General features: G+C 40.6%; 2 protein-coding genes and 1 long non-coding RNA gene across 3 annotated transcripts; all 3 read right to left on the minus strand.

Annotated features, from left to right (window-relative positions):
* Positions 1 to 1,965: 1,965 nt before the first annotated feature.
* On the minus strand, positions 1,966 to 3,249 carry LOC141614752 (uncharacterized). Its single transcript, XM_074433498.1, has one exon. The coding sequence runs from the start codon at positions 3,247 to 3,249 to the stop codon at positions 1,966 to 1,968; it is 1,284 nt and encodes a 427-aa protein (XP_074289599.1).
* A 1,943-nt stretch (positions 3,250 to 5,192) lies between these two features.
* On the minus strand, positions 5,193 to 8,253 carry LOC141612442 (uncharacterized). Its single transcript, XR_012529096.1, has 4 exons — positions 7,719 to 8,253; positions 6,297 to 7,325; positions 5,791 to 6,233; positions 5,193 to 5,667 (listed from the first exon to the last, which is right to left on the minus strand). It is a non-coding gene; the product is annotated as an uncharacterized LOC141612442 (long non-coding RNA).
* Positions 8,254 to 8,988: 735 nt separating this feature from the next.
* On the minus strand, positions 8,989 to 13,257 carry LOC141612443 (uncharacterized). The gene is made up of 2 exons (XM_074431220.1): positions 12,802 to 13,257; positions 8,989 to 10,602 (listed from the first exon to the last, which is right to left on the minus strand). The coding sequence occupies exons 1-2, from the start codon at positions 13,066 to 13,068 to the stop codon at positions 9,160 to 9,162; spliced, it is 1,710 nt and encodes a 569-aa protein (XP_074287321.1). The 5' UTR covers positions 13,069 to 13,257; the 3' UTR covers positions 8,989 to 9,159.
* Positions 13,258 to 26,093: the final 12,836 nt, after the last annotated feature.

Below are 26,093 nucleotides of genomic sequence, written 5' to 3' on the forward strand. Positions count from 1 at the left end.
AATGCCTCAATGGCTTCCGCAAATTGCGGGGTAAGGGGGGGGGGGGGTCGGATGTACGCAGCCTTACCCTTGTGTTAGCAACACAAAGAGGCTGTTTCCGAATGACTCAAGATGAAAATTGCGTCGAGAACTGTATCGAAGGACCGCTACTTCACAAAAGAAAGAAGAGCAGCCACTTTAGTGAGCCATTTTGATTTATTCCATTATTCCATTAAAGAGAGACAACCAATGATTTTCAAACCGCCTATAGGAAAATGCAGCTAGTCTTGCTATAGACAGGTATATCCGTCTATAGCTAAAGACGGGTCAAATAGCTTGAAAATTGTGACATTTTTGACCCCCACCACCCACTTGTTGCTTGTCCTATTAGGAATGTGGTCTTGTATTTAGCCCCTCTTTAATTATAGACGGATATGTGAAGAAAATGATATTAGTATACAAAATTAGCCATAAAGTCCGCTACTTGATATTATGCTGTTAATGATTACGGATTTACGGAATCTGCGTTTCTAGTGCCATTTAGTTCCGCACCTGATCAAATTGTGCAAGACAAGGACTTGTCTTCAACAAATTTTCCTGCTACTTTTACACCAACAATTCCTATAGTAAAATTAGCACAAGGAGCAAGTGTGGTAATTACCCTATTTTAAGGCATTGGTTGTCTTTCTTGAGTATTATATCCGTCTTCATGTCTCACGAAACTGGATGCTCCAGAAATCCGTAATGACTGTCTTGTGCAGAGCAACACAAACAGCTGTTCTGAGACGAAATCCGGTATGTATCTCGTTGCTGCTAATCTTTGAAATAGAATGAAACTAAAATTGTGCGATGTATTAAAATGCAGATAGGTAGTAATGGACCCTTACAACTCCGTTTTATTAAAGGATCACAAATTCTCATTATAGTATCCGTCTATAGTTATAGATAGTTATAGACGGATAGTATCCCTCTCACAAATAAAAAGTAGATAGTGCAAGTGGGTGGGAAATGGATACTCCCACTTGCTCTCCCACTTTAATTTTGTGAGAGAGCATCTATCCGTCTATAGCTATAGACGATAGTGGACGTCTATAGTGATACTTACTGTTAATAGATAAACTTAGATAAAAGAGCACATATTATATGTCAATGGGTTGGAAAGTTTCCCGTGCAAATTTTGGTAACTATTTTGTTCATATATATTTGTTTTCGTAATTGACACTAAAAAAAAAAAATTGTGTTCGGAATTCAAACTATTAATATTTTTTAAAAAAAATACGTAATTGTCTTGTACTATATATCGTAATTTGTGCAAAAAATTGTTGTACATTTATATTCAAACATTGCCGTTCAATTTTATGGATAAAAATAAATGTCAAAATCCTAAAACAACATAGAACTATCTTGTGCATTGCACGAGTTACAAAACTAGTTTACAATAATAAAGAAAACGTCTAATGATAATACAGTGACCAAACATCATTGTGAATTGAAACTCTATAATTTAGGTGCTGTTTGGCCTAGTTTATGTGAAATAACTTTTACTTTCTAAAATGAGTTTTTTCATAAACTACTTTTTGAAAAAGTTGTGGTTGTTTGGCCTAACTTTTGTAAAAGTAGTTTCTTAACAAATTGATGTGTTTGGCACTTTGGCCTACTACTGTTTTTTAGTTTTTTTTTAGTTTCCATAATCCTAAGTTTTTGGGAGAAGTAGAAGCAGAAGCATCAATTTGGTGCTTCTGTTTCTAGTAGCTTTTTATTAACTTATGACTTTTCAAAAGTAGTTTTTTTCTCCCTAAATTATAGTGTTTGGCCCAGCTTCTACTTTTACAATTACAAAATCACTTAGTAAGCTTGGCCAAACACCCCCTTAATTCCAATGAATACCAAACATCATTACAATTTCTAAAGCTGAATTCTAGAAAAGAAAACCATTTCCAAGATTTCAAAGAATTTCATATTTGATGAAAATTTAAATGAATTCACTTAAAAATAATTCTTATTTGGTGAAGTTAAAGACCCCAAAAATGGAGTAAAAGGTACGACACCTTCGGGTTCTCCATTACAACCCAACAATGTTTGGGAATCTTCACCATTAAGTTGCACAATCAATTTTAGGGTGTCATCGGCTAGACAATACGAAAAGATTGACGACTTGGTCGAAATGTACACGATGAGTGAATCCTCATGGAACCCTAAATTTGAAACGGGATCATCAGCAGTAACAACTTTCAACCGTCTGCTAATGTTGATTCTACGCAACAGGACCCATGTATCATCGACTTCATTATAGTTATGCTTCCAAACCGAAAGACAGCCTCCTCTCAAATGAGATAGATAAACACACTCTCCACACTTCCCTAATTTTGTATTGAACCCTTGCTCATCATTTACGGTTTCAGGCAACCGAAACCTGCAAACCACAGCTAAAGCAGGCCAAGCATCGCCCGTTGGAACTTTTATGACGATTCCACAGTTACTTTTCGTCAATATAAATATCATCCTTCTTTCATTAATTTTGACTGTAACACAACTGTCTGGTAATAATTCAGAACCTCTGAGATCATCGTCTAGGTCGTCTGACAAACATCGAAACCATCTACCAAGTCCAGGACAGTAATACTCAACACCAAAATACGACTCCTGATATCTAACGATCAATAAGTTACTGTACCCGCTTGTCTCAAATCCACGAACTACGAGATAAAAATCATCCTCCCCCCACCCATATTCCTCTGCCCAATTGGTTTTCGGAACAATAAAAGCTTCCCTAGTAACAGGATTCTTAACATGAAGTTCACCATCATCTTCTGATATAAAAATAAGTAGTCCTCTACTTACAGTGCAGAAGTTTAAATTTTCTTCGACCCAATTCCGTCTCCAAGCTGCATTCTTGAACAAGTCGCCAAAATCAAAGGCTAAATCAGCTAAATAACCCGTATCATATCCGCTACTCAAAACACATTCCTCAGGGGCATTTAGGGTATAAAGATTTGTTGCCTTACGCGATTCGAGACAAATGTAAGTACTGAGGGAACCAAGAAAGAAGCCACACTGTGGTATGTTGATCTTATTACTTATATTGGTGGCTAATATGTTCCAAGACGAACTCACGGTTCGACTTATAAAAAGAGATTTAATGGGCAACCTTGTTAATATGTCAAGCCACATTTCATCTGGAAGCATATGACGTTGTCCTTCACACTTGCAACGTTTATAATGAAACGTTCTAGTACATCTTTTTCGCTTCTTCGATACTAAACCTTCCATGATTTAGCAAACTTGCAGCTCTTATATATTAAAATTAAAAGACTTTCTTTCTCTGTCACAATAAGAATAGACGATGTGTATATTTATGTAATGATCAGATTAAAAGATATTGGAAAACCTATCTTATTTATAGGGTAAGGTAAACTCCTACCTTAACCCAAACTAGGAATGTTTTTTTTTTAGGAAATAAACAGCCCCTGAGGGCTGGGGCGTTCAAATATTAGGAAATCCGGAGTATTTAATTACCAAATTCGAGTAACAATACTTTCCTAATCTCTTTCTAAAAAATTCGAGTACCAAATTCGTCTACAATCATTATACCCAGAAAGAGATTAACAAGATATTTTGAGGAACATTCACTAATATAATTTAGCAAGTCTTCCTTGTGACGGGTATATCCGTCATAAGCTTGCGACGGGTTAAATACTACCCACATGGGTAGATAAGATAAAAGAGAATGTTATTCCCTAGACAATTTACTTTTGTCTTATCTCCCCATGTGGATTGTATTTGGCCCGTCGCAAGCTTGCAACGGATATGCCCGTCACAAATGAGAATTTGTGAATATAAGTATCTGGAACGACAAGGTACAGAAAAAGTGGTCCAAGCCGGCAATTGCTGAGTAAGTTTAGGTCTGGGTCGGAAAATTGACCAGAACGAACCCAGACTGAATTCATTTTGGTTCAATCCTCGGTCCAGACTTTGTGAAGATTCAATTTTAATCCACTCTGGTCCTAGACCGGTCGGTTTGGACCGAATGGAGAGAAATAAAGGTGTTTTGTAACTAATTTTGGCAACTTTGTAAAATAATCAATTATATTATCGTCTAAACAATGTTAGAAACTTACATTAGTGGTTATTTATGCTAAATATACTTTAATCAACTAACTTATTTGATATAATGGTTACTTTAACTATCATCCACTTAAAAATGAAAAAATATAAATTTCGGTCCAAGACCGGACCAAATTGAATCCAAGACCGAATTTTCTAGGTCCGGTCTTTGATCCCTGATCGGTTTTGGACCGATACTCGGCCCTGCGCCATAGAAGTTTTCTTTTGACCCAATACGAATCCTGCAGGCCAACTATTGCGCTTAATGAGCCCAATATAAGCTTTCCTTTGGACCAATAGCCAACTATTGCGCTGAAGTTCTTTATGGTTGGTGATGGTAACTATTGTCGGGTTTTGAAAAGATTTTAGCTACTGACAGTAAATAACCCCAAATAAATTATTTTATTTAACTGATTTTCATATCCAAATAACTTTCCTCTACTTAACAAAAAAGAGACTATTTTCATCTTATTTTCTTCGGCATTACCTTTATCATCTCATATCATATATCCTGGGTGGATTCGAACCACCAACTACCAGAATGTATAGTCTGGCCGCTCTAACCATTTGAGCTTACAGGATCAACCACACAATAACCCAATTTTGAAATGGAAAAATAACACAGCGCTTACAGGAGCTTCCATTTTCACCCTCAAATTATGACTCCTGTTGTTTTAAACATTACCTCTCGTGCTTATTAGTGTCATATTACAGCGATAACCCAGTAAATAACCCAGTGTTTACGGTTTTGGTGTGTTCGAAGAACCAGCACTTCAACATTGTGGAATGCCTTGCAGGCTTGCAGCTCATCTCTCCCAGATATATAATTAAGGATATATATAATCTAATCTAGAACAGGAAATCATTAATATTTTTGATATTTTTATATGTAGTACTTGTAATACTCCATTAATATATTCTTAATTATATCGTCCTATTTTCTGGTTACACGTACCCAAAAGATTTGAACAATTCAGTTTTCTACTTCGTCCAATCAAAACGATTCTATCCACAGTATTACAACTGTTTTATGACAAATCTAGTAAGATTATGATTTATTTAGGTAATAATTACAGTCAGAGTAACAATACCCCCTACAATATTTCACGTTTAGAAAAATAGGAATTGATGCAATCACATCAATTAAGATACGACCAGGTTCAATTCAAGAGAGACTCCATTACAAAGACGGGAAGAAAAACGAGAAAATTAAAATTCGAAAGTGGAGCGAGCTACAAGAGCGCATATCATCATCAACTCCTCAAGTGATCCAACTCCAAGATAGCAGTAGTATATGCGGTAAAAGTAAATAAATATTGAGACAATAATGTAGTGATCGAAAGTTGTCTTGATGATAATAGAAAAACATCTCACCCAAAGATGGAAGATCCAGCTTCCAAGCAAAAATGAATGCAACAGTCACTCACGGACACCAATAATATCAAGTTTGAATGCCTGGCATAGAACCTTCAGATCTTCAACAAACAGAAGAAATGCAGAATAGAAGGAACAGGTGCGATCTACTACGACGACTACTCCTGTCAGCTCCCTCCGCGGCCACGATAGTAAGATGAGGATGATAACCTGGTATGAGAACAAGCATGCATCAGTACAGAAATTAAACATGAAAGATAAGACGGACATATACAGTTGAGGACTCCAATATCAAAGTATTGATGAACAGAAGGGATCAGACAACTTAAGTACCTCAAAAAAACGTCTGTCGACAGTTGCCTCCACAGCTTGTGCATTCCTCAACGCCGTGATAGGTAGCAGATGATCCTTCCGCCATGGTTGTTGATAACTAACTATTATACAAGCATTTATATATCACACTACTTACATTTCTACTACAAACAACAATAATTTTACCTCCTCCACTAACAAATCATAGCAGCAATCTTAGCTACTTGCTCAAAGAGAGGTATTCCACTACTGCTAGTAAAATAATTACTACTAGAAAATGAACACACTTCCGTATAACTCAAATCTCAAACATGCTAAACAAAAAGAAAATTGTGGTTGAAATCAGAACAGTAAACTACAGCTGGGTATTAAATGAAATGAATTGCAAGATCATTCGATTTGAAATGCAGAACTGTTTTGCAAGTAATTTGGCGAACTTAATTAAAATTGTAAAAACTTCGAAGCTCAAAAGGACTTTGCTTGTCAATAATAATCACTCAAATGTAAGGAACTACACGTGCATGTACTGATGTACTGAGTGTTCAGGATGATATTTGAGGATGTGACACAATAGACGATTGAACTAAAGACGTTTAAGGAACTTATCCTTCGATGTAGTAGCAGGAGTATTTCCCAAGAACTGTAGAGAATTGAAGTTTAATTATTGAGAGTTGACTACTTCAATCCCTGTACTACTCCCTCCTTCCCAATCATTGGTTTACCTTTTGTTAAAATAATTGCCATGATATAAAAGATTAAAGGTAAAGCCAACAATCAGAACGGAGGGATGAAGTGAATTTAATTGCTGACAATTTATGTTTTCGGGACTCCGACTTATGGAAAAACTCTGTTATGACATGAAGTGAAGATAACTGCGAAACGAGGAAATAAATCTAACATGGAAACAAAATATGATGCGAATTATACCTTGTGGCTGTGCGCTCTTCAATCTCCCATTACGAGTAACTTTGCTATGTTGAGCGCGGGCAAAACTGCTGGTGAATAGGGTATGGAACATGCTAGAATAACGCGGATATGGACATCAGCGAGGACATGATAAACTCAAATACTTGAGTTTAGCAACAACTTATCCCGTCTTTAACGACTAGTCCATACCCGCGTTATTCATGAGCACAAGAAATTCAAGTGCAAAAGAAAAACCGAACACGAGAACACAGCACACACCACAACGAGGGAGAGTCGGGCAAATACCCGTACCTACTCCCTCAAAACACCAAACAAACTTCCTTTTTTTATTGAGATAGGCAACCTGCCAAGCGAGCGCACCCGACATGGCAAAGGTCTTTACTACCACACACTACACTCACAATTTTTTTACCTCACTGTAAATAAATAATAAATTACCTTTTAACATAGAGATGAACCTAATACTAGATTCATATCTACTAGCTCAAACATATATTATCGATTTCGTATCAAAATAGTCTTTAAAGAATTTAGAAGATGATCCTCTTTGGTTTCGATAACCGCTTCTCAATCAAGTAAACAATTGTCTTCTTCGTTCATAACCGCTTCATAAAGATCTTATCAGCAACCTGAGATATTACAGAAAAACAATCTCAATAACTATGAAGACCTTAATCCGTAGATATTAGCTCAATAATTGTTACTTTCAAGGTATAAATCGAATCAAATCAAATAGAGGAAAAAAATCAATCATATATGAGTAATTTTAAATCAAAGGAAAACACAGATGAACCTAATACCATTGAATTTTTCAAATAATTTGCTAATCGATGAAGATTTTAAATCGAATTGATAACATAAAGAACGATTATTAGGTGAGGAATCGAAAAATAAAAATTAAAAAAAAAAAATCGAATCGAACAAATAAACATCAATTGGATTACGATAACTAATCAAATATTCATGAAGATTCAATTGAAAACATAAATCAAATGAAATAACAAAGAACTTAAGAAACTCACCATCAAATCGATATCAGAGAGACGAAGAACATCAAGAACTAGATCGATCGATCGATCAACCAAGCAGCTTAAGTAAACGCAATATATGAAATTTACGATATGATTTACGGTCGAAAATCGGAGAAAGTAGGCTCGAAAGATAGATCGGGAGACGAACTACGCGAATCCCGAGGAAAAAACACGAGATTCGAAGGTGAGAAGAGTAGATCTAGAGAATTTGGAGGGAAATAAAACGCCATTGATAAGATAGAAGAAGAGATGGGATCGTATGCGGTATGAAAATTAGGTCAAGAGATGGAGCGTATTTATGGACGGAAAAGAAAGAATCGTGCGGTTGAGATTGAGTAGGTGGATGTGAGATGGACGGTTAGATATGTATCAACGTGTTTGAGTCGGTTATCGATATTTTTTATGTGGAGGAGATTATTTCAATGGAAGGACAGCTGTTATGAATTTTCCTTTTTTTGTATTTTTAGATTTTTAGATGTTGCATGTTTTACGTCTCCTTTTTCTTTCCTACCGACAAAAAGGCAGGTTTGAAATTAATCAATCAGTAGGTTGATCTGAACCATCCCTTCAAAGTTTGGGGTAAATCAATAGAGCTCGCAAAACTTGACCCGACAGACTTCACACGATCTGACTGAATTCCGACTTGACAAAACTCGAAAAATTAATAGCTCAAAACCGATCCGACCTGACACATTTCCAACTCAACTCTTGATATGATCAGATGACCCAGTCCCAAATCCAACTTGACCTCATATGAATGCGATCCAATAATGACTTAATTATTTTTATATTGATGACCCCATGATAATCAAGCTTAATATGTTCAAATGAGAGTGAATTAGTTTAAAAACAAAAATTTACATTAGAAAACTAAAGTAATGCAATAAAATAACTCAACATGTTAAACGAAACTATCCAAGCTAACCCAAAAGAATAAGCTGACCAAATATGACCCAAACTAGATAAAACCTGACCTGACCCGACTCGACTCAAAGCCGACCTAACTGACCTGATTGCCACCCTATGATTCATACGTGCACCAATATTTGATTATGAGTGTTGGCTTACAATTTGGTGAATTGAACCGGTTGACCGGTTAGGCAAAATAGTGAACCGTGTAGGTCATAAGCCATCACATGAGGTCATAATGACATCACCACTAGCAACATCCTTACCCCAATCTCGGAGGTACAGTATGGTTTACCTCAATTGTTACTGTAACTGTAATCGTAATTATTATCATCATACTACTTAATTGTTATTGTAATCGTAATTAACTAATTATTATTATAATACACCGTCTCAGGATACACCGTTGGGTTCAGATATACAATCTCGATACCAGATATATCATAAAATTCATAAGGGTAGTACCATTTATTAACTTCTCACCAATAATCTCAGAAACTTCAAATATAAAGTCTTGTAAGTCCTACCTATGTTGCTCGTCGCTGCGCCCAGGGGTATCGGTATCTTGCTTATCACCCAACGCAAGATCAGCTAGCAAGCCTCCCAAGTCGAAATCAGAATCCTCTCCATCTTTTACAGGCTGTTTGTTCATATCTTTACTCTCACCATTCAATGACAAATTAAACATTGCTTCAGGGTTGTTATCCAACTCTCTCAAAAACTCTTCATACTCTGGACTGGTATTCTTCCTCCGAACTTGGGGTCTCATTCGTTCACCTCTCTTCTTCACAAGAATGACATCTGGTAGCGACTCCCTCTGTTCATCCATATTACCAGTATTACTGTTATTCCTGCTGTATAAATCATATCCAAAAGCATAATCCCCGATCTTCAAAATGTGACCAAGATGAGTCCGAGTTGTAAAGGCAATGTCAGATCTACCAAAATCTTCACTTTGAGCAACTAATACATCCGCCAAAGAATACTCATCTTCCTTGGAAATAATTTGCACATCTAGCACAACATACTCCACGAGATCCCAAACATTTTTATAAAGATCAAAAGCATTTGGTTCGTTCCAATACTCATCAGCAGTTATAGTGCGCTCTATAAGTTTCAAGGGATCCAACAACGAAATGCAATTAGTAACTTTTGTACAAATCACTAGAGGCCCTGAAAAACCCAAATCGACCAAGACCTTATTGGAACGAATGTAGACTAGATCTTCATGACCAATAGGACACACCAAAGCCGGAATAATGTAGTCCTTGTTACTCGGGCTTATTTGAAGTTTGTCGGGCTTGATAGGTAATCGAGTACATAAGAAATTGAAATATGTTATTGCACCATCAATGGTATCGAAATAGAAGTCCAACCCCTTTTTCACTAGCTCCATCTTCTTAAGTGCTACTTCACGGCGATGAGTCCGATGACTACCAATTTTGAGCATAAATCTTCCTATAGTTCTCTTGTCGGAATCACACCGCCTAAATTGCACAACGTTGGTAAATTGAGAGGCAGGTTTCTGAGAAGAGCAACTATAACAAGTTTGAGGAGCAACAATGTAGTTGATAATATGACGCTTCATAAGATTCAACCCATCAACCGCGTCTTCTTGGAGCAGTAACGCGATTTTGATGTTGCTTGGATTAGGACCTGTGGGCAAAAACGAAGCGCCCAACAAGCTTAGATGGAGTCGATATAGATGAATATCAATCCTTCTGAGAAGAAAATTTAACAAGGCAGTTGATAGTGTCGAAGCCGGGACAAAATTTGCTCTCCCTGTGAAGGAATAACTTTGGCAACCTTGACAATACTTGACGGCAAGGGAACTTGGTATTCCGTCAACACTGTCTTCTTGGATATTCAGACATGTGAGACAACTGTTGCATAAATTGCCGTTCGTCGGACAGAATACGGCTCCACACTTGCTGCATAATGTAGTGCCTGGGATATCCTTATTTATCTTCAGAAAACAAGTTGTTGATTAGTCCTCATAGAAAAACATACAAAGACACAACAATAGTAATAACTATATATACTTGGTAATTCGAAGACGCAAATTGGGTCTTTTTCAATTCAAACATTGTAATTAAATACTCCGTAATAAGTAATCTAAATCAGTCTCAAATTCCACAGTCAAAGCTCACGAACTCATGGATAGGCTTACTAACATACTCCTTAACTACTAAGAGATGAATATAGTATAATCATCAAGAATGTGGGTATATATAAAACGAGTAGTATATTTGCTAATTATGCTAAGATATGAATACAGTACTTCAGAGGGTCCTCATATGGTAGCATAAAGGGATCAAATGTACACACCAGTAATGAAAGTTCCGTCAAGAATTATACCAACCGACTTCTATAAATATCGTTCTACTCCATTAAACCATTAAAAATTCTTAAAAGTTAAAACCCCGGCAAGTCTTAATGATACTTAACAAAGAAAAGTCTACTCCAAAAATTTACTGTGTTAATTAATTACAGAATCCAGTGTGGTAAATTTTTATTCCATCCACAACAGGCTTAGAAACCATGCTCATAATTCATAGTCAAACTCAAGTGTAATGTGCAATAATATAGCTAATGTCCGTAAATTTCGTATAGGTTGACACATTTGGTTAAGAAATAAACTAACTTATGGCCGTATAGGTCTCACTATCTCACATACAAATCCTCACGGATCAACCTAGCTTGAGACCAGTCTTGCGGAGTCTGAACTACACGAAGTGAAAAGGGTGATTCACTTCATATATGTGACATGTGATTTCCAAGCTACTTTCATTAAGTAACACCGCCTTACAGTAATACGGGTTGAGCAGTCCTTTTATTCGTTAAACACGGACTTACTACTATCAATACAACAACATCACTGCCTTAATCCCAAAATGATTCGGGGTGGACGGACATGAATCATCCTTTAGAATCATCACTTACACCTCAAAATGCAAAAGTATAGAAAAAAAAGAGTGAAAAGCCAATAGGGAGGGAAACATAATACAAAAGTCAAAGTAAACTTATAGGTTTGAAAATTGAAGTCCGAATTTCTCTTATAGAAGCTTAGAATTTAAATAGAGTATAAAGATTAAAACGATCAATAAACAAGTTTTCTATATATACAAGGATCATCTCACACACTAAGGGTGTATTTGGATTGAGGAATTTGGAGGGAAAAAGAAAGGGAGGGGGGTGGGGGATTTAAAATCCCCTGTTTGGATAGCAAATAAGGGTCGGGGAATGGAGAGGGAGAGATTTGGAGAGATCCATTTTCGCACATATAAAACCAAGATTTATGTGGTAGGTCCTCTGTAGGCAAATCAAAATCTCTCTACCGGAGACGAGATTTGGAAGGAAATTGTATACAAACACCCACATCCCATTTGCCCTCCCCATCCCTTACCTCCCTTTCTCTTCCCTCCTTTCCCCTCCCTTCCCTTTCTCTCCACTTTTACTATGGAAACACAACCTAAGTACGCCTTTCACGGTAACTACTGTCTACTGTCATTAACTACGTCCGGGTATTACCCAATACCCATACCCAATGTGTATCAAAGGTAGCGATTCCGATTTCCAAACCTATAAACAAACAATGCCGGCCAATTATCATCAAAAATCCAAACAAACAATATCTGAATTTTAGCGGGTATGACCACTAGGGCTAGGGCGGTATGAGTTTTAACACGGCTGCAATGTAGAAATTGAGCCCAAGACCTAGGTTTAAGTTAGAGCAACCCTTAGGGTGTGTTTGGATAGCGAAAGTGGAGGGAAAGGGAGGGGAGGGGGAAGGAGGGAAGAGAAAGGGAGGGGAGGGGAAATGGGGAGTGGGTGTTTGGATACAATTTCCTTCCAAATCTTGCCTATTGTGGAGAGATTTTGATTTGCCTTCAAGGAGGGAAAATGGATCCCTCCAAATCCCTCCCCTCCAAATCCCTCCAACCTTATTTGCTATCCAAACAAGGGATTTTAAATTCCCTACTCTCCCTCCCTTTCTTTTCCCTCCAAATCACTCAATCCAAACACACCCTTAGTCCCTTACTGTTGATCTAAGTGTTCATGGGTACCCTAAACATGATACGGAGTATAAATTATAAAAGATGAACACATTAAAATAACAAACAATATTATTATCATGAGACCATCTCATATAAGAATTTATTACCGAGTTCATAACAGAAAGGCGATGAAAATAATCATCAACAGGGAGACGACGTTGGATGCACCTCATTCGACGACGGTTAGACCAAGTGCTAAGATCGTTAGTTAGATCAAGATGATTATGATGATGATCAAGATTAAGATTAGAAAGCAAATTCATTTTCTTCCTCTTTAAAATCTTTTTTGTATTTTGGAAACGTAGCCACGCATTAACAGATTTCAAAGATTTACTTGACGCTTCCCCCTTAATTTCTTCACTTGATGTCTCCATTATAGATCGATTTGATTTTTTTTTTTTTTTGAAGGATAGATCGATTTGATTTTGATTTGGGATTTTAGGGATTAGGGTTTGATGATGAATTGGTGATTGGATGTTAATTTTTCGTTTTGGTTTAGGAGATGGGTTCGCGCGGGCTATAATAAGTAAGTGCGTGATGCCCTCGTTAAGTAGGATGGAGGACAAGGGATTTCATTTTATATTCGATCCGATATTTATAGGGTTCAATTAATATTTTTTTTTTAAGAAAAGATCATTATCATTAATAAAAAGTCATACAACATTTACAATATATGTCAAGCTCAATCGGATACAAATCGATTACAACCATAGGAAATAAATTCTTGTTCAAAGAATGAAACACTGCAACAGAGTCTCTATCATCGATTCGCCGCAAAAGGCTTTCATTCATAAGAGGTCTCCGAATCTTTCGACGAGTATCCATTTCTTCCGACGTGATTGATTGTAACCATGAATCGGGCAAAATATGTAAAACCATATAACGATCTATAACAACGCCGATCTTCTCAGCGACTTATTAAAACCGCAAACGAACGGAAAACGAAAGCTCTCAAACTGGAAGAAGGACACCACCGATAGACGGGGACAGAGCCCTCAGAAAGAGAGACGAAACAAAAACGAAAGCGGATATTAAACAAAAACATAAAAGAAACAAAGCGGAACACAGGGGAAAAAAACGAAAGCCACCGCCTCCCTACCAACCCACAACACCGCCATATCCAAACACCACCCTGCCACACCACCTCAACAAACTCGTCTGATAAGACCCGAACAGCCCACATACACCACGCAGACCGAGAGGAACGGGCAGACCCGTACGATCCAGAACCGGGTGTGGGTAAGAAAGGGGAGGAGGGTTAATCGGAAGAGAGGAGACGGGTCACCGGAGAAAGGTCTTGAGAGACCCCATCCCGACGACATGGTATGAGGTTGATGGGTGGCGGTGGGAGGAAGGAGGAGAACGGCGGCAGCAAAGGGGGAGATTTAGGGTTTTGTTTTTTAGAGAGAAGGGAGAGAGAAAACTAATTATCACGAATGGAATAAATTGAAATTTTGCCTGTTTTTTTTTTTGGGAAAGGTTAAGTATATTAATCATCTTCTCAGAAAGAGTATAAAAATGGAGTATAAGTTCACTAGTGTGGACAGCGGGCCGCCCACGGGGGCGCTTGGTGAGAGGCGAAAACAAGCGTTTGCATTTTGTATGGAGTCGCCACCAATTTTTATGGGAAATTGGAACCGTTCGAATACCTCATGTCATGTCAAGACATAAAGTAGTGACATGAACACTAAGCAATCGTTACCCTTAGCATTCTATGTCTAGAATGACTCTCGTGGATGCCAATGAACACGGGTGCTCACGGAGATCTGGAGTAAGGGGTGAGGGTACGTATTAGGAAGCTCTTTTGATCGAACACCTAATCCCGCCCGCCTCGATAGCGGCCTCTACTAATGATTAGGGAAGTTATTCATACTCGATGTATCGTCGATTATATGCATGCAATGCAACATCCAAGTTTTAATCCTAACATGTGAAGATTAATACTAAGTCGGTGAACAATTAATTAATCATACAATTGGGTCGAAGTAGGATTTAATGCTCATTTACATGTGAAAACACACAAATGATACAAAGCAATAAAAATTACAATGGATAAAATTACAATAATGAAAATTACAATAATTACAATGGATAGGCGATTTATGTCGAAAATACCTTTAAAACGGATAATTTGATAAAAATGAATAAAAGAATAAAGAAAAAGAATCAAATAAATTAACGAACAGAAATTATCGTGATATTACGGATAATAGTTAATTAATACGTAGATTAATTAATTAAGTCAATGCAGAAACGGAGTTCAGGGACAGAACTCAGCCAGGAACAGGCGCAGCAGAGCTGCGTCCCTTTGAATAGGCGCAGCAGACGCTGCGTCTGTTCCGTGGCTCAGTTCTGGCTGTGAAGCCGTATTTGCAAGCCGTTAATGTTAATTGGTAAATTTAATGATGGATTAAATTATTTACTCGGATGAAAGTGATTAGCAGGTTATTTAACATGTGAATGGGTCATAAAAACAGTAAAACATGAACGAGACGGATGCAAACGAATTAATTACATGAAGGAATGATTGATGAGTGAAAGATATTAATGAGTCCTCTATTGAAATCAATTAACTAGCCTAAACATGGTGAATTGGTGACAAATTAATGAATAAACAGATTAGAATGTATCAAAGGATGAATTCCAGAAACTCAATATTGATGAATTGAATCTCTAAAACCCGGATTGAATTTATGACGAAAACCCGCAAATATGGATTACTTGGGATTTAAGTCGGGTTTTTAATGAACTAAACATGTGAATGAATGATTAATAATATACATGTGAATTATATACTATGACTATGACGAAGAATTGACAGAACAAACGAAACAAACAAAGTTGAAACGAATTACAGAGGACGAAGGAAGAAGAAAGGAAGCAGGAACTGCGGCAGCCTCACGAAGAGGCGCAGCAGGTACTGCGCTCCTTCGAAGAGGCGCAGCAGTTGCTGCGTCATTTCTCTTCGTCTGTCTACTGGAAATCCGTAAAAAGAGATTTTTAAAGACGGTTTTAGAAATCGGTTTTAATGAGGTATTTTCGACATAAACCTTACAATGATGATACGATAAATAAATACAATAAATAAATAAGGATTATACACCCTCAGACTTACATGTTGACGAAACGAGAAGAACTAAGATATCGATTAGTGATGCTCGACGCGAATGCAAAGAAAGTGCCCTCGTAAGAGGAAAACGATTGATTAATTGATTAATTAGATTGATTATTGTGGAGTTGGTCAAATTGGTCGGTCATGCAACGGAGAGGCTGGTACCCGGAAGGATCCAAGCTTACGTGGTCGAATGTTCAAGCACGTAGGCGCCAATTAGTAAGAACAAAGTCTAGAATGCAAAGGGAGAAGAGAAGGGCGGACACTCGCGTGAGAAATATGAGGAACAAAGGCTCCTATTTATACTAATCACGTGACGGAATTAGGGTTTCGGAGACTCTTTGGAAGTGAATCTCGGAAAGATATGAAAAAGATACGTGGAACATGCAGAGAAGGGCCTGGGAAGAGGCGCAGCAGCCCTTGCGTCTCTTAGAAGAGGCGCAAAGACTGCCGCTGCGTCTATTCCCAGGAGGTTTCCTCCTATTTGAAGAAAGATTTCGCGTTTGAGTTATGGTAGGACGGAAATAATCCGATATTCCTTAATATTTAATATGAATATTACGGGATATTATTTGCCAAAAGATAAAATTTGTAAAATATGGAATAGAAATATCCAGGAACATTCGAACATTCCGACTCGGGATTTAATGATTATCGAGAAAATGGAGACGGTTTTTGACCCGGACTCGAATGTACTCTAATTTCGCCAAAACGACCGTATCGGGACGTAGATGACAACTAAGAGGTCGACATTAATATTTGAGCAATCACTTGACGATAATCTTACGAACTGTCACAAATCGTTCGCGTACCAAAAATGCGGCCCAATCATCACCGGGTGGTTTGCGGGAGGTGCGAAATGAGGTATCTCTGAGCCCCCACTTTGACCGAGGCTTGGACAAGGCAAAAGTCAAAGTATAGCCATCAGGTCAATCGAAGATTACAACCTGACGACTATGGCGACGCGAGGCGGCTCAAGGGGTCTGAGCCAAGGACCTGTCGTTGGGAACATTTTAGAGTCTGTCGACTATCGGGGAGGGTCGTTTAAAGTCCATTAGACTACGTAAGGAAGCTCGCCAGCCATAAGAAGAGACCATACCTGAGATATAATCGAACTTCGCGGGGAAACAAGAAATATTGAGAGCAGCAGGACGTCGGTAGAAACTGCTGGGGAATCCGCTTGCGTCGGTCTCAAGCGAACTCTGGCGAAACTTGAGGTTGAATCTGCTTGCGTCGGTCTCAAACAAACTCTGGCGAAACTTGAGGTTGAATCTGCTTGCGTCGGTCTCAAACAAACTCTTGTTGGGGAATATATTGACGACTAGGGACATCTTGATCGTCATGGGAGAAATCTTGAGTGAGCAGTACTGCAAAATACTACTGCGCTGGATAAAAGGATTTTGGGCAATACTACAAAATATTGCTGCGCTGGATAATAATATGCAATGGTCCGCTGCTGGCTGATGAAATGCGGGACGGAACGAAAGAAAATCGTTGAAATGGACCAAAAGAATATAACAGCGTCGAGGAAGAGGCGCACCAAAGATGGGCCCACAAATAACGAACTCATAACGAATTTTTGAAAATCCGTATGGAGGGAACACAAGGAAGAGGCGCAGCAAGAGCTGCGTCTCTTGGAAGAGGCGCAGCACCTGCTGCGTCTTTTCCCCAAATTGGCTATTTCTGCGTAAAAACGCGAACTCAGAAGGATTGTGTTCATTATTTCGAAACACAAATTCTTGCAATTTCTCTCTCAAATCTTCACCATTTCCGTCGAGGTTTGATCCAAAAGCTTGCATTAAACATGACTAACCGAGGTATGTATCCCAATCTTGCATTAATCATCTACATTTGTTGAATTTTGAGCCGCGAGATTTAGGGTTTTCGACCCTTTTGATCGAAAATTTTGGGGCTTTTCCCCCAAATGGATTTGCCATGCCAATTTGATGTTAGAAACGGATATTAGGCAATGTTAGGAACATAACCATGTATTTGCTTCGAATTTTTGTCGAGTTTTGAGCCCTTGAGTGAAATTTGAGACGGTTTTACAGCTAAATCGTAAATTGCTTCGAAAATAGCCTTAGGAATGCCCATTTGCGATGAAATTTGATATTTGGAATCCTTGAATGATGGGTAAACTTTCTACCATCTCGGAATTTTGGTTTGTAACAACTTTTTCGGGACACCTTTTAGGGCATAATCGCCGTTATAGCGAAATGCTGCCAAATTTTCGACTCGAACTCGGAACTAGGCTTTGACTTGGACTTGTCTTGACCCAATTTATCACATGAGTGATTGGGTTGGTGGGAATATGGCCAAAGATGGCCGGAAAGGGTGTTTCCAGGGCTTTGAAGGCTCGAAAACTCCTTAACAAAGGCTTGTCGTCATGTGACGCGGCCTGAATTTACTTCAATGCTGCAGGTGATGATGCTTCTACTTCTGGGAGGACTCCCATGGAGATAGACGCCACTACTGTTGAGGAGGCTTTAGAGCAGGCCTTCACCGCTGCGGTGATGGCTGCTGAGTTTCATGAGGAGGAGGCCGTCGAGGAGGAGGAGATCCCGAGACGAGCCAACGTTGGGCGAGGAGGTCGTCGGTCACCGAGGGGAGCTCTGCGTGGGCCGAGACACGGGAGAGTAGGCACTGGTGTGTGGGTGTCGAGGGTCACCCGTCCTACGGGACGGTGAAGAGTCTGGTAAATAGGAATTCACTACTCATTATCCATCCTCTTTCATTCTTTTTGTCCAAATTTCTTTCACATTTCATTCAAAACTAAAGATAGCTTTGTTTCAAATCATAATAGGAGGCCGGGAACATCAGGTCGTTCTCGGGTTACACGACAGCGATGGAGCACTACGAGCGGCTGTCGGCGGAGGAGAGGGCTATTATCGAGCGTGGAGCGTTCGGTCCTCTGGTTCAGGTCTGGAGGGATATCGTGAAGAGGAATTTGCGGGCTAACCTTAGCCTGGTTCGTGCTTTCTTGGACCGATTCTGGGATACGACTTCCACGTTTCACCTGCCTTTTGGTGAGGTGGGAGTCACTTTGGAGGACTACGGCATGATTTCTGGTCTGCCGTGTGGGACCGAGGAGATGGTGTGGCCGGCGACTGCCATGAGGGTGGACTCGGCCGAGGCGAGGAGATTGATCGGCTGGAAATTGTCGCCGAAGGCTGTTGCAGTGCCGGGTTTGGCACCCAGTACTTACGTTCGAGACTACTTTGCGGGGAAGACCCCGGCGCTGGTGACGATCGAAGGGAGGGAGACGGCTCCTCCTCCTTGTACAGCTGAGCAGAGGGCTCGCTTGTGGCTGTGGTGGTTTCTGTCTTCGATTTATCTCGGAGACAAGGGCGAGAGGCTGTCGACGAAGCTTCTTCCCTTTCTTTATGACCTGAGTTCCCTAGGGCGTTGGGACTGGGTCACTGCTGGTTTTGCAGTCCTCATCCGCTTCATGAGGGCCATGGTTCGTCCGGAGTTGATGGACAAGGGGACTTCTCCTGGTGCTGTCGGACCTGGACTACTGTTGGAGGTATGAACCTTCCTTTAGACCAATAGTAAATTCCTTCCTTTATCGAGCCACGAAAGATCGTCACTGATTATTCTGCTTTATAGGCGTGGGTGTACTCCTACTTCCCGAGTCTCGCGCCGAAGAGGATGGAGCCGCTGGAGAAGGCTTATCCCGTGGTGAGGGATTGGGTGATGTGCCGGACGAAGAGCAAGCGTTCTTCTCACAACGTCTACCGGCGGGACGTGAACGCCCTTCAGCTGAGCAGCGTGAGTATCTCATCTGTATACACTTGCTTCTTATATTGTCTTTCAATTGATCGTAGGAATGATCTTTGCCTTATCTTGTCGCAGTGGGTGCCCAGACCTTGGGCGGAGTACGCTGGAGCGCCTCCTTTTGTCGTTGAGGTCCTTCGACCTAGGAGCCCGAGTCGGCTGCTGTTGTGGACGTCGATGGGTCCTGTGTGGTATCTGAGCGAGCGTTTGGCTCGTCAGTGCTCTTGGGACGCGTTGACGGTTCCCGTTGACCCTCCCAGGACGATGTTTAGGGAGCCTTCTGATGCTGAGAGGGAGGCGGACCTGGCTGGTGCCAGTGGCGACGATCTTCTTCTCCCTGGTGAGGATTACTCGGCGTTCCTTTACGGGAGGTTGGCGTACTGGCCGGTAGTGGTGAGTATCTTTTATTTTTCCTCGATTTTGATTTTGAGAATTACGACGAAAGATCATCGATTAATGAGAGCTATTTGTCTTTGCAGGAGGTCGAGGCGGCGGGCATCGAGCCCCAGTGTTCCCCGAGACTCTTGAGTACACCGACGCGACCGGGAGGACGACGATCTCCGAGCTGCGTGACTTTGACGTAGCGGTGACGGATGCTGGCCTAGACGACTGGCAGCATCTGATTCGGAGGGTGAGCCTCTAGCTTATATGACTTCCGTGTAAGAACACATTTGATTGGACTTGTTCAATTTGCTGAGAATTTCTTTTGAAATGCAGGTTGCGCCGTCCCGGTTTGTGGCACTATGGAGGGTGGCCAACCGGCTGCGAGCTACTGCCATTGAGGCACTCGTCGGTGGTCGAGGTCGTCAGGCATGAACCTCATTTGATTTCTTTTGATTTTTGATTTTCAATTTTGCTTGAATTGATTGACATGAGCCAATTTACTTCTGTTTACAGGGTGGCCGTGAGCTGGAGCGAGAGTTGACCCAGTCTCGGGAGGAGACGGCTCGCTTGTTGAGGGAGCTCGAGTTTCGGGATGCCGAGATTGCCGCTATTACGGCAAGAGTTGCTGAGTTGGAGGGTGCCCAACAGTAGTTTTGTGTAGTTTTGTAGACTTGTACATTTGGACATCTGATTTGAACATTTTTGGACTTTGTTTGGGGCGCAAGCCCCCAGTTTGTCGTACATTTTCTTCATTTGGTGTATATACGACGGCCTGAGTGCCTTTGCTGCTGGGTTGTGTTGCTTGTATCTGCAGGTTAGTTTTTAAACAGGTTTGGTAGATAACGGTTTATGCCGTCATGCTGCCGAATTTTACATGGAAATCACGCAAAACATACATTTTATACACATGTGGCCTTAAATTAGTGCAAAATGAGACTCGAAAGAACACGAAAATGCGAAAATGCAAAAATTTTGCCGGAAATGACCGGAGAAATTTTGCCGGAAATGACCGGACGGTAGGGAGGGTTACCCCCTAAAAAAAGAAAAAAGAGAAATCTATAAGTGTAGAAATGTAGAAATGAAGTGTTGAAATTAAAAACAAGAGAAATCAAAAGGAAATTATTTCCTAAAAAAAAAAATTAAGTGTGACGAAATGGCGAAGGTTTCGACGTTGCCTCGAAATGCGTGCCCGCGAATTTAGGGAAGTTGAAGTATGGTAATCTCCTCGTATTTACCAAAATAAAACCTCGCAGGAATAGGAAATCATGCGTTATAGAATTAGGAAAGATCCAACGCGGAAATCACAGAAACGAGACTGGGGAAGAGGCGCAGCATGAGCTGCGTCCCTTTGAAGAGGCGCAAAGCAGGCCGCAGTCTTTTTGTTCCCCGGTCTGCGATTCGGCGGATTTTTGGAAACAGCAATTAGTATAAATAGAAGCGTCGATGGAGTTTTAATTCACATAAATCTTCCGTCTTTTCTTCGTCTACTCACATAAAAACTCCCAAAATAAATCTTCAAGAGAAAATTATCATCATGAATACTTTGGAGATCCGCCTGAAGGAATGGACCAATGAATTTTCGAATGTGGAGAAACATGACATGGGTGCTTATAACCTTGGATCTTTATTGAGTTTGAAACTCATTAAAATTGTAAAACCATTCTTGGATGCTTGCCTTGACTATTGGGACCCGAATTATCATGTTTTCGCGTTCCCAGGAGGTGATATTTGCCCATTCCCTGAAGAAATAGCTGCTATTGGTGGATGGGATCCTGAACATTTACCTGCCATTCCTTCCACTTCTCAAGGGTATAAGAGCAAATTCAGAGACTTGCTTGGACTGACCAGACTTGAGGTGGATCGTCTAGTTACCCCGAAAGGCGTGAGAATGTTGGACTTTATTGATCGATTCATCAACAGGGCCGACCCTACTGTCTCTCATGTTGCTAGGAGGAGAGCATTTGGCTTTTGTTTGTTGCATGTGTATGTCTTCCAAGGGCATGTTGATGAAGACTTGAGAGGTGATCCTCGTCTTTTATGCCTTATTGAGCAAATGGAGCTGCGCATGAGCCCAGCTTGCTTATGCTTAGGGGAGATTATTTTGGGCTTGGATAATAGGAAATCCAACCGCGATCTGCCGTTTTTGGGGAGTCCCGTCATTCTGCAGGTAAAAGACATCTTTTCTTTTCTTTTTCCCTTTTTTTTCTTTTCGTTTATTCTTTTTGTTTTCTTTTTTTTTTCGTTTTTTTTTTCGTTTTTTAGTGTCTAATACCTGCTTTTGGTAGGTTTGGCTTATGGAACGGCTCCGATTGATCGAGCCCCCAGTTCATGCACTTTTCTATCATTCCCGTATGATTGCGATGAGGACGCGATTGTACATGGTGGACTTCACCCGGGTCTGCGATTATTGGAAGAACAAGCTGAAAAGTGATGATGGTCCGTTGATTAGGTGGATCGTACCGTGGTGGCACCTCAAGTCTGTTACTGGAGTGTCTTCTTTGGATCCCACTAGGTCCGTGCGCATTCCGGGATTGGAGTTCATGGTATGCATCTTTCCGGAAAGATTGATGAGGCAAGTTGGGCTGAAGCAGACGATCCCGAGGCTTGACACCGTCCCGCAGACTGCCTTGGCGCTTACTACCGAGAGCCGAAGAGAGTGGGCTATTAAATGGGCCCAAAGAAACATGTGGTTCTTGAACTTCTCCGCTAATGCTTTATGGGTGTCAGATTCCTATCTGAGGTGGAGAAAGGCTGCAACTCCGGAAGAGCGTGAGAGACTGAGGAAACGTGAACCCGTTGATTACAAGGTGCGCGAGGGAGAGAAAGAGAAAGAGAAGCATCTGACAGAGGGAGAAGAAGAAGCCGGGCTTGGTCATTCGTCCTTCAAAGAAATCAAAGACTACTCCCGCGAGAAATGGTGGTTGGCAAGAGTGGAAGAGTCAGGCCTCGAGAAAGACCGTTGGTGATTAGGTCTGAAGTGGTGCAAGAGCGCCCAGCTCGAGGTCGTGACAAGAAATATAACAAGAATGACAAGGGCAAAGGGAAGATGGAAGAATAGCCCGAGTCTTTATTTATTATTTGATTATTATTGTCGTTGTAATAAAAAGGAGGGATTTTTAGAATCCTAGCCTATTCTTTTATTATGTAACGTACTATTATTATTAGAAAGCAAATGGAATAAAAAAAGTAAAAAGGTTATGAAACCGTTGTGATTTTCTTTTATTATCCTTGTCGAATTTCAAATGCAATGCAAATGTCCTTCTATTTATATTTTAGATATAATGGGTTGAATCCTGTGAAGGATTGCCTACGTATTCACTTAAAAAAAGCGAAATCAAACCCTTGCGCGTAGTTCGAGTAAATGTAAAAGAATAATTGTTCGAAGCAAGAGCTTTTAATGAACATAGAAAATAAGCATGAGCTTTTGCTTGTTCTCAAGGTGCGAATTTAGTTTATTTGATGATATGAGGATGTCAATCTTGTCAAAATGCAAGAGCACAGTGACACTAGTTTATTTCAGCTTGGCCAGGGGCCGTTTATTTAGTGCCACAAGAGCGACACATGGGTTTACGCGAGGCGCGTGTTTGGTCCTATTCTAGGCATAGTATCGCTTCAATTGGTCAAGGTTTGTGGGGTTGGAAAACTCATTCCCATCTAGGTCTGTGATCCTAACCGCACCCCCTGGGAGTATGGATTTGACTAGAAATGGCCCGGCCCAATTAGGTTTGAATTTTCCTCTTGGGTCGACAGGTAAAAGAGCCCTAACCGACTTGAGTACTAAGTCTCCTTCTTTGATGTTTCTTGGCCTAACCCTTTTGTTGAAAGCTTGTTTGATACGTGCTTGATATGTTTGGACATTATGCAAGGCGCGCAGCCTACGTTCATCCAGGAGGATGAGTTCTTCATATCTATCCTTCTTCCATTCGGCTTCCAGGATTTGACTTTCTAGTAGAATACGCAAGGATGGTATTTCTAGCTCGACTGGTTGTACGGCTTCCATGCCGTAGGTTAAATAGAAAGGAGTAGCCCCAGTGGGCGTCCTGACAGATGTACGATACCCCCATAAGGCAAAGGGTATTTTGCTTGGCCAATCTCTGTAGTTGTCGGTCATTTTCTTGAGAATTGTGACAACATTCTTATTCGCCGCCTCTACCGCACCGTTAGTCTGTGGTCTATAGGGCGAAGAGTGGTGATGCTTAATCTTGTACTTGGCTAGCAATTGCTCGGTTTCAGCTTGGAAGTGTGACTCATTATCGCTAACGATCTCATGTGGGCAACCATATCGACAGATAATGTTGTTTTGTATGAATTTTGCCACATTCTTAGCCGTAAGACTGGTGTAGGAAGCCGCTTCTACCCATTTGGTGAAATAGTCAATTGCTACTAGGATGAAACAGTGACCTCCTGTTCCGGCTGGGGTTATCTTTCCGATTATGTCAATTCCCCATGCAGAAAATGGCCAAGGAGATGTCATCGTATAGAGCAATGAAGGAGGGACGTGTTGTACATTCCCGAAGATTTGACAATTATGGCAATGTCTTACGTATTTGATACAATCGGATTCCATTGTAGTCCAATAATATCCCAAACGTGTGATTTTCTTTGCCATCATAGGCCCACTCATGTGAGGACCTCATTCTCCATCATGGACTTCTTCCATCACCTTTCGTGCCTGTGAATGATCAAGGCAGCGTAGGACTACACCAAGAGGTGTTCTTTTGTATAAATCTCCTTGCATCAGAATGTATTGGGAAGCTAATAGGCGTATAGTACGTTGTCCCCTCTTGTCCATATCTGGCGGATAGGTACCATTAAGCTTAAAATTCAGGATCGCTTGGAACCAGGGTTCCTGCGCGATTTCCTCTTCATCGGTGATTTGGTGGACATAAGCCGGTTCTGACCGTCGTTCGATGCACAAAGGCATTTCCACCATGTGATCTGGCATATTTATCAAAGATGCAAGTTTCGCAAGAGCGTCTGCAAATTGGTTTTCCTCCCGAGGTAGGTGTAGGTATGTTACGTGGTCAAAGAATTGAGCCACTTGGTCTATCCTAGCTTGATAGGGTGCGAGGCTTTCACTTCGGATTTTCCAAGATCCTGTGACTTGGTTGATGATCAGTGATGAATCCCCATGTACTCGGAGGTTTTTGATTCCTAAGCTTACTGCCGCTTGTAGTCCGATGAGACAAGCTTCATACTCTGCAGCGTTGTTTGTCACCTCGAAGTCGAGTTTTGACAAAGAATCGGTGTATGCTCACCTTCAGGAGAAATGAGCAACACTCCTATTCCGAATCCTCTTAAGTTTGATGCTCCATCAAAGTATAGATCCCAGGAGTCTACATCTGTTTGAAGTATATTCTCGTCGGGAAATGACCAAGTATCTATGGTTTGTGCGTCGTTGATAGGATTTTCTGCGAAGAATTCGGCGACGGCGCGACCTTTTATGACTTTCAGAGGCACATATTTAAGGTCGAATTCTGAGAGCATCAGAGTCCACCTTGCTAGACGTCCGTTGAGGACGGGTTTCTCGAAGAGGTATTTGACTGGATCCATTTTGGAGTATATCTTGATGGAGTAGCTAAGCATGTAGTGACGTAGCTTCTTCGTTGCCCACACAAGAGCGAGGCATGTCTTTTCGAGTTGTGAGTATTTGCACTCATATTCCAAGAACTTCTTACTTAGATAGTAAATAGCTCTTTCTTCACTTCCTACGAGTTTGAGCCAAAGATAGCACCCATGGCGGTTTCGATTCTTGTGAGATATAAACCAAGAGGTTGATCTCGTTGTGGCGGCATGAGCACTGGTGGTTTAGCCAATATCTCCTTGATTCGATCAAACGCCTTTTGACAATCATCATCCCACATGGTGTGGTCTGTTTTCTTGAGTTTCTTGAAGATAGGCTCGCAAATCATCGTAAGTTTCGATATGAATCGGCTTATGTATTGTACTTTTCCCAGGAACCCTCTGACTTCTTTTTCTGTTTGGGGTTGTGGCATTTCGATCAGAGCTTTGATTTTAGAAGGATCTATTTCTATTCCTCTTTGACTAACCACGTATCCCAGGAGTTTGCCAGATGTCACCCCAACTGTGCATTTCTGAGGATTGAGTCTCATGTTGTACTTTCGT

Source organism: Silene latifolia, chromosome 11, assembly GCF_048544455.1.
Source record: "Silene latifolia isolate original U9 population chromosome 11, ASM4854445v1, whole genome shotgun sequence".
Taxonomy (NCBI): domain Eukaryota; kingdom Viridiplantae; phylum Streptophyta; class Magnoliopsida; order Caryophyllales; family Caryophyllaceae; genus Silene; species Silene latifolia.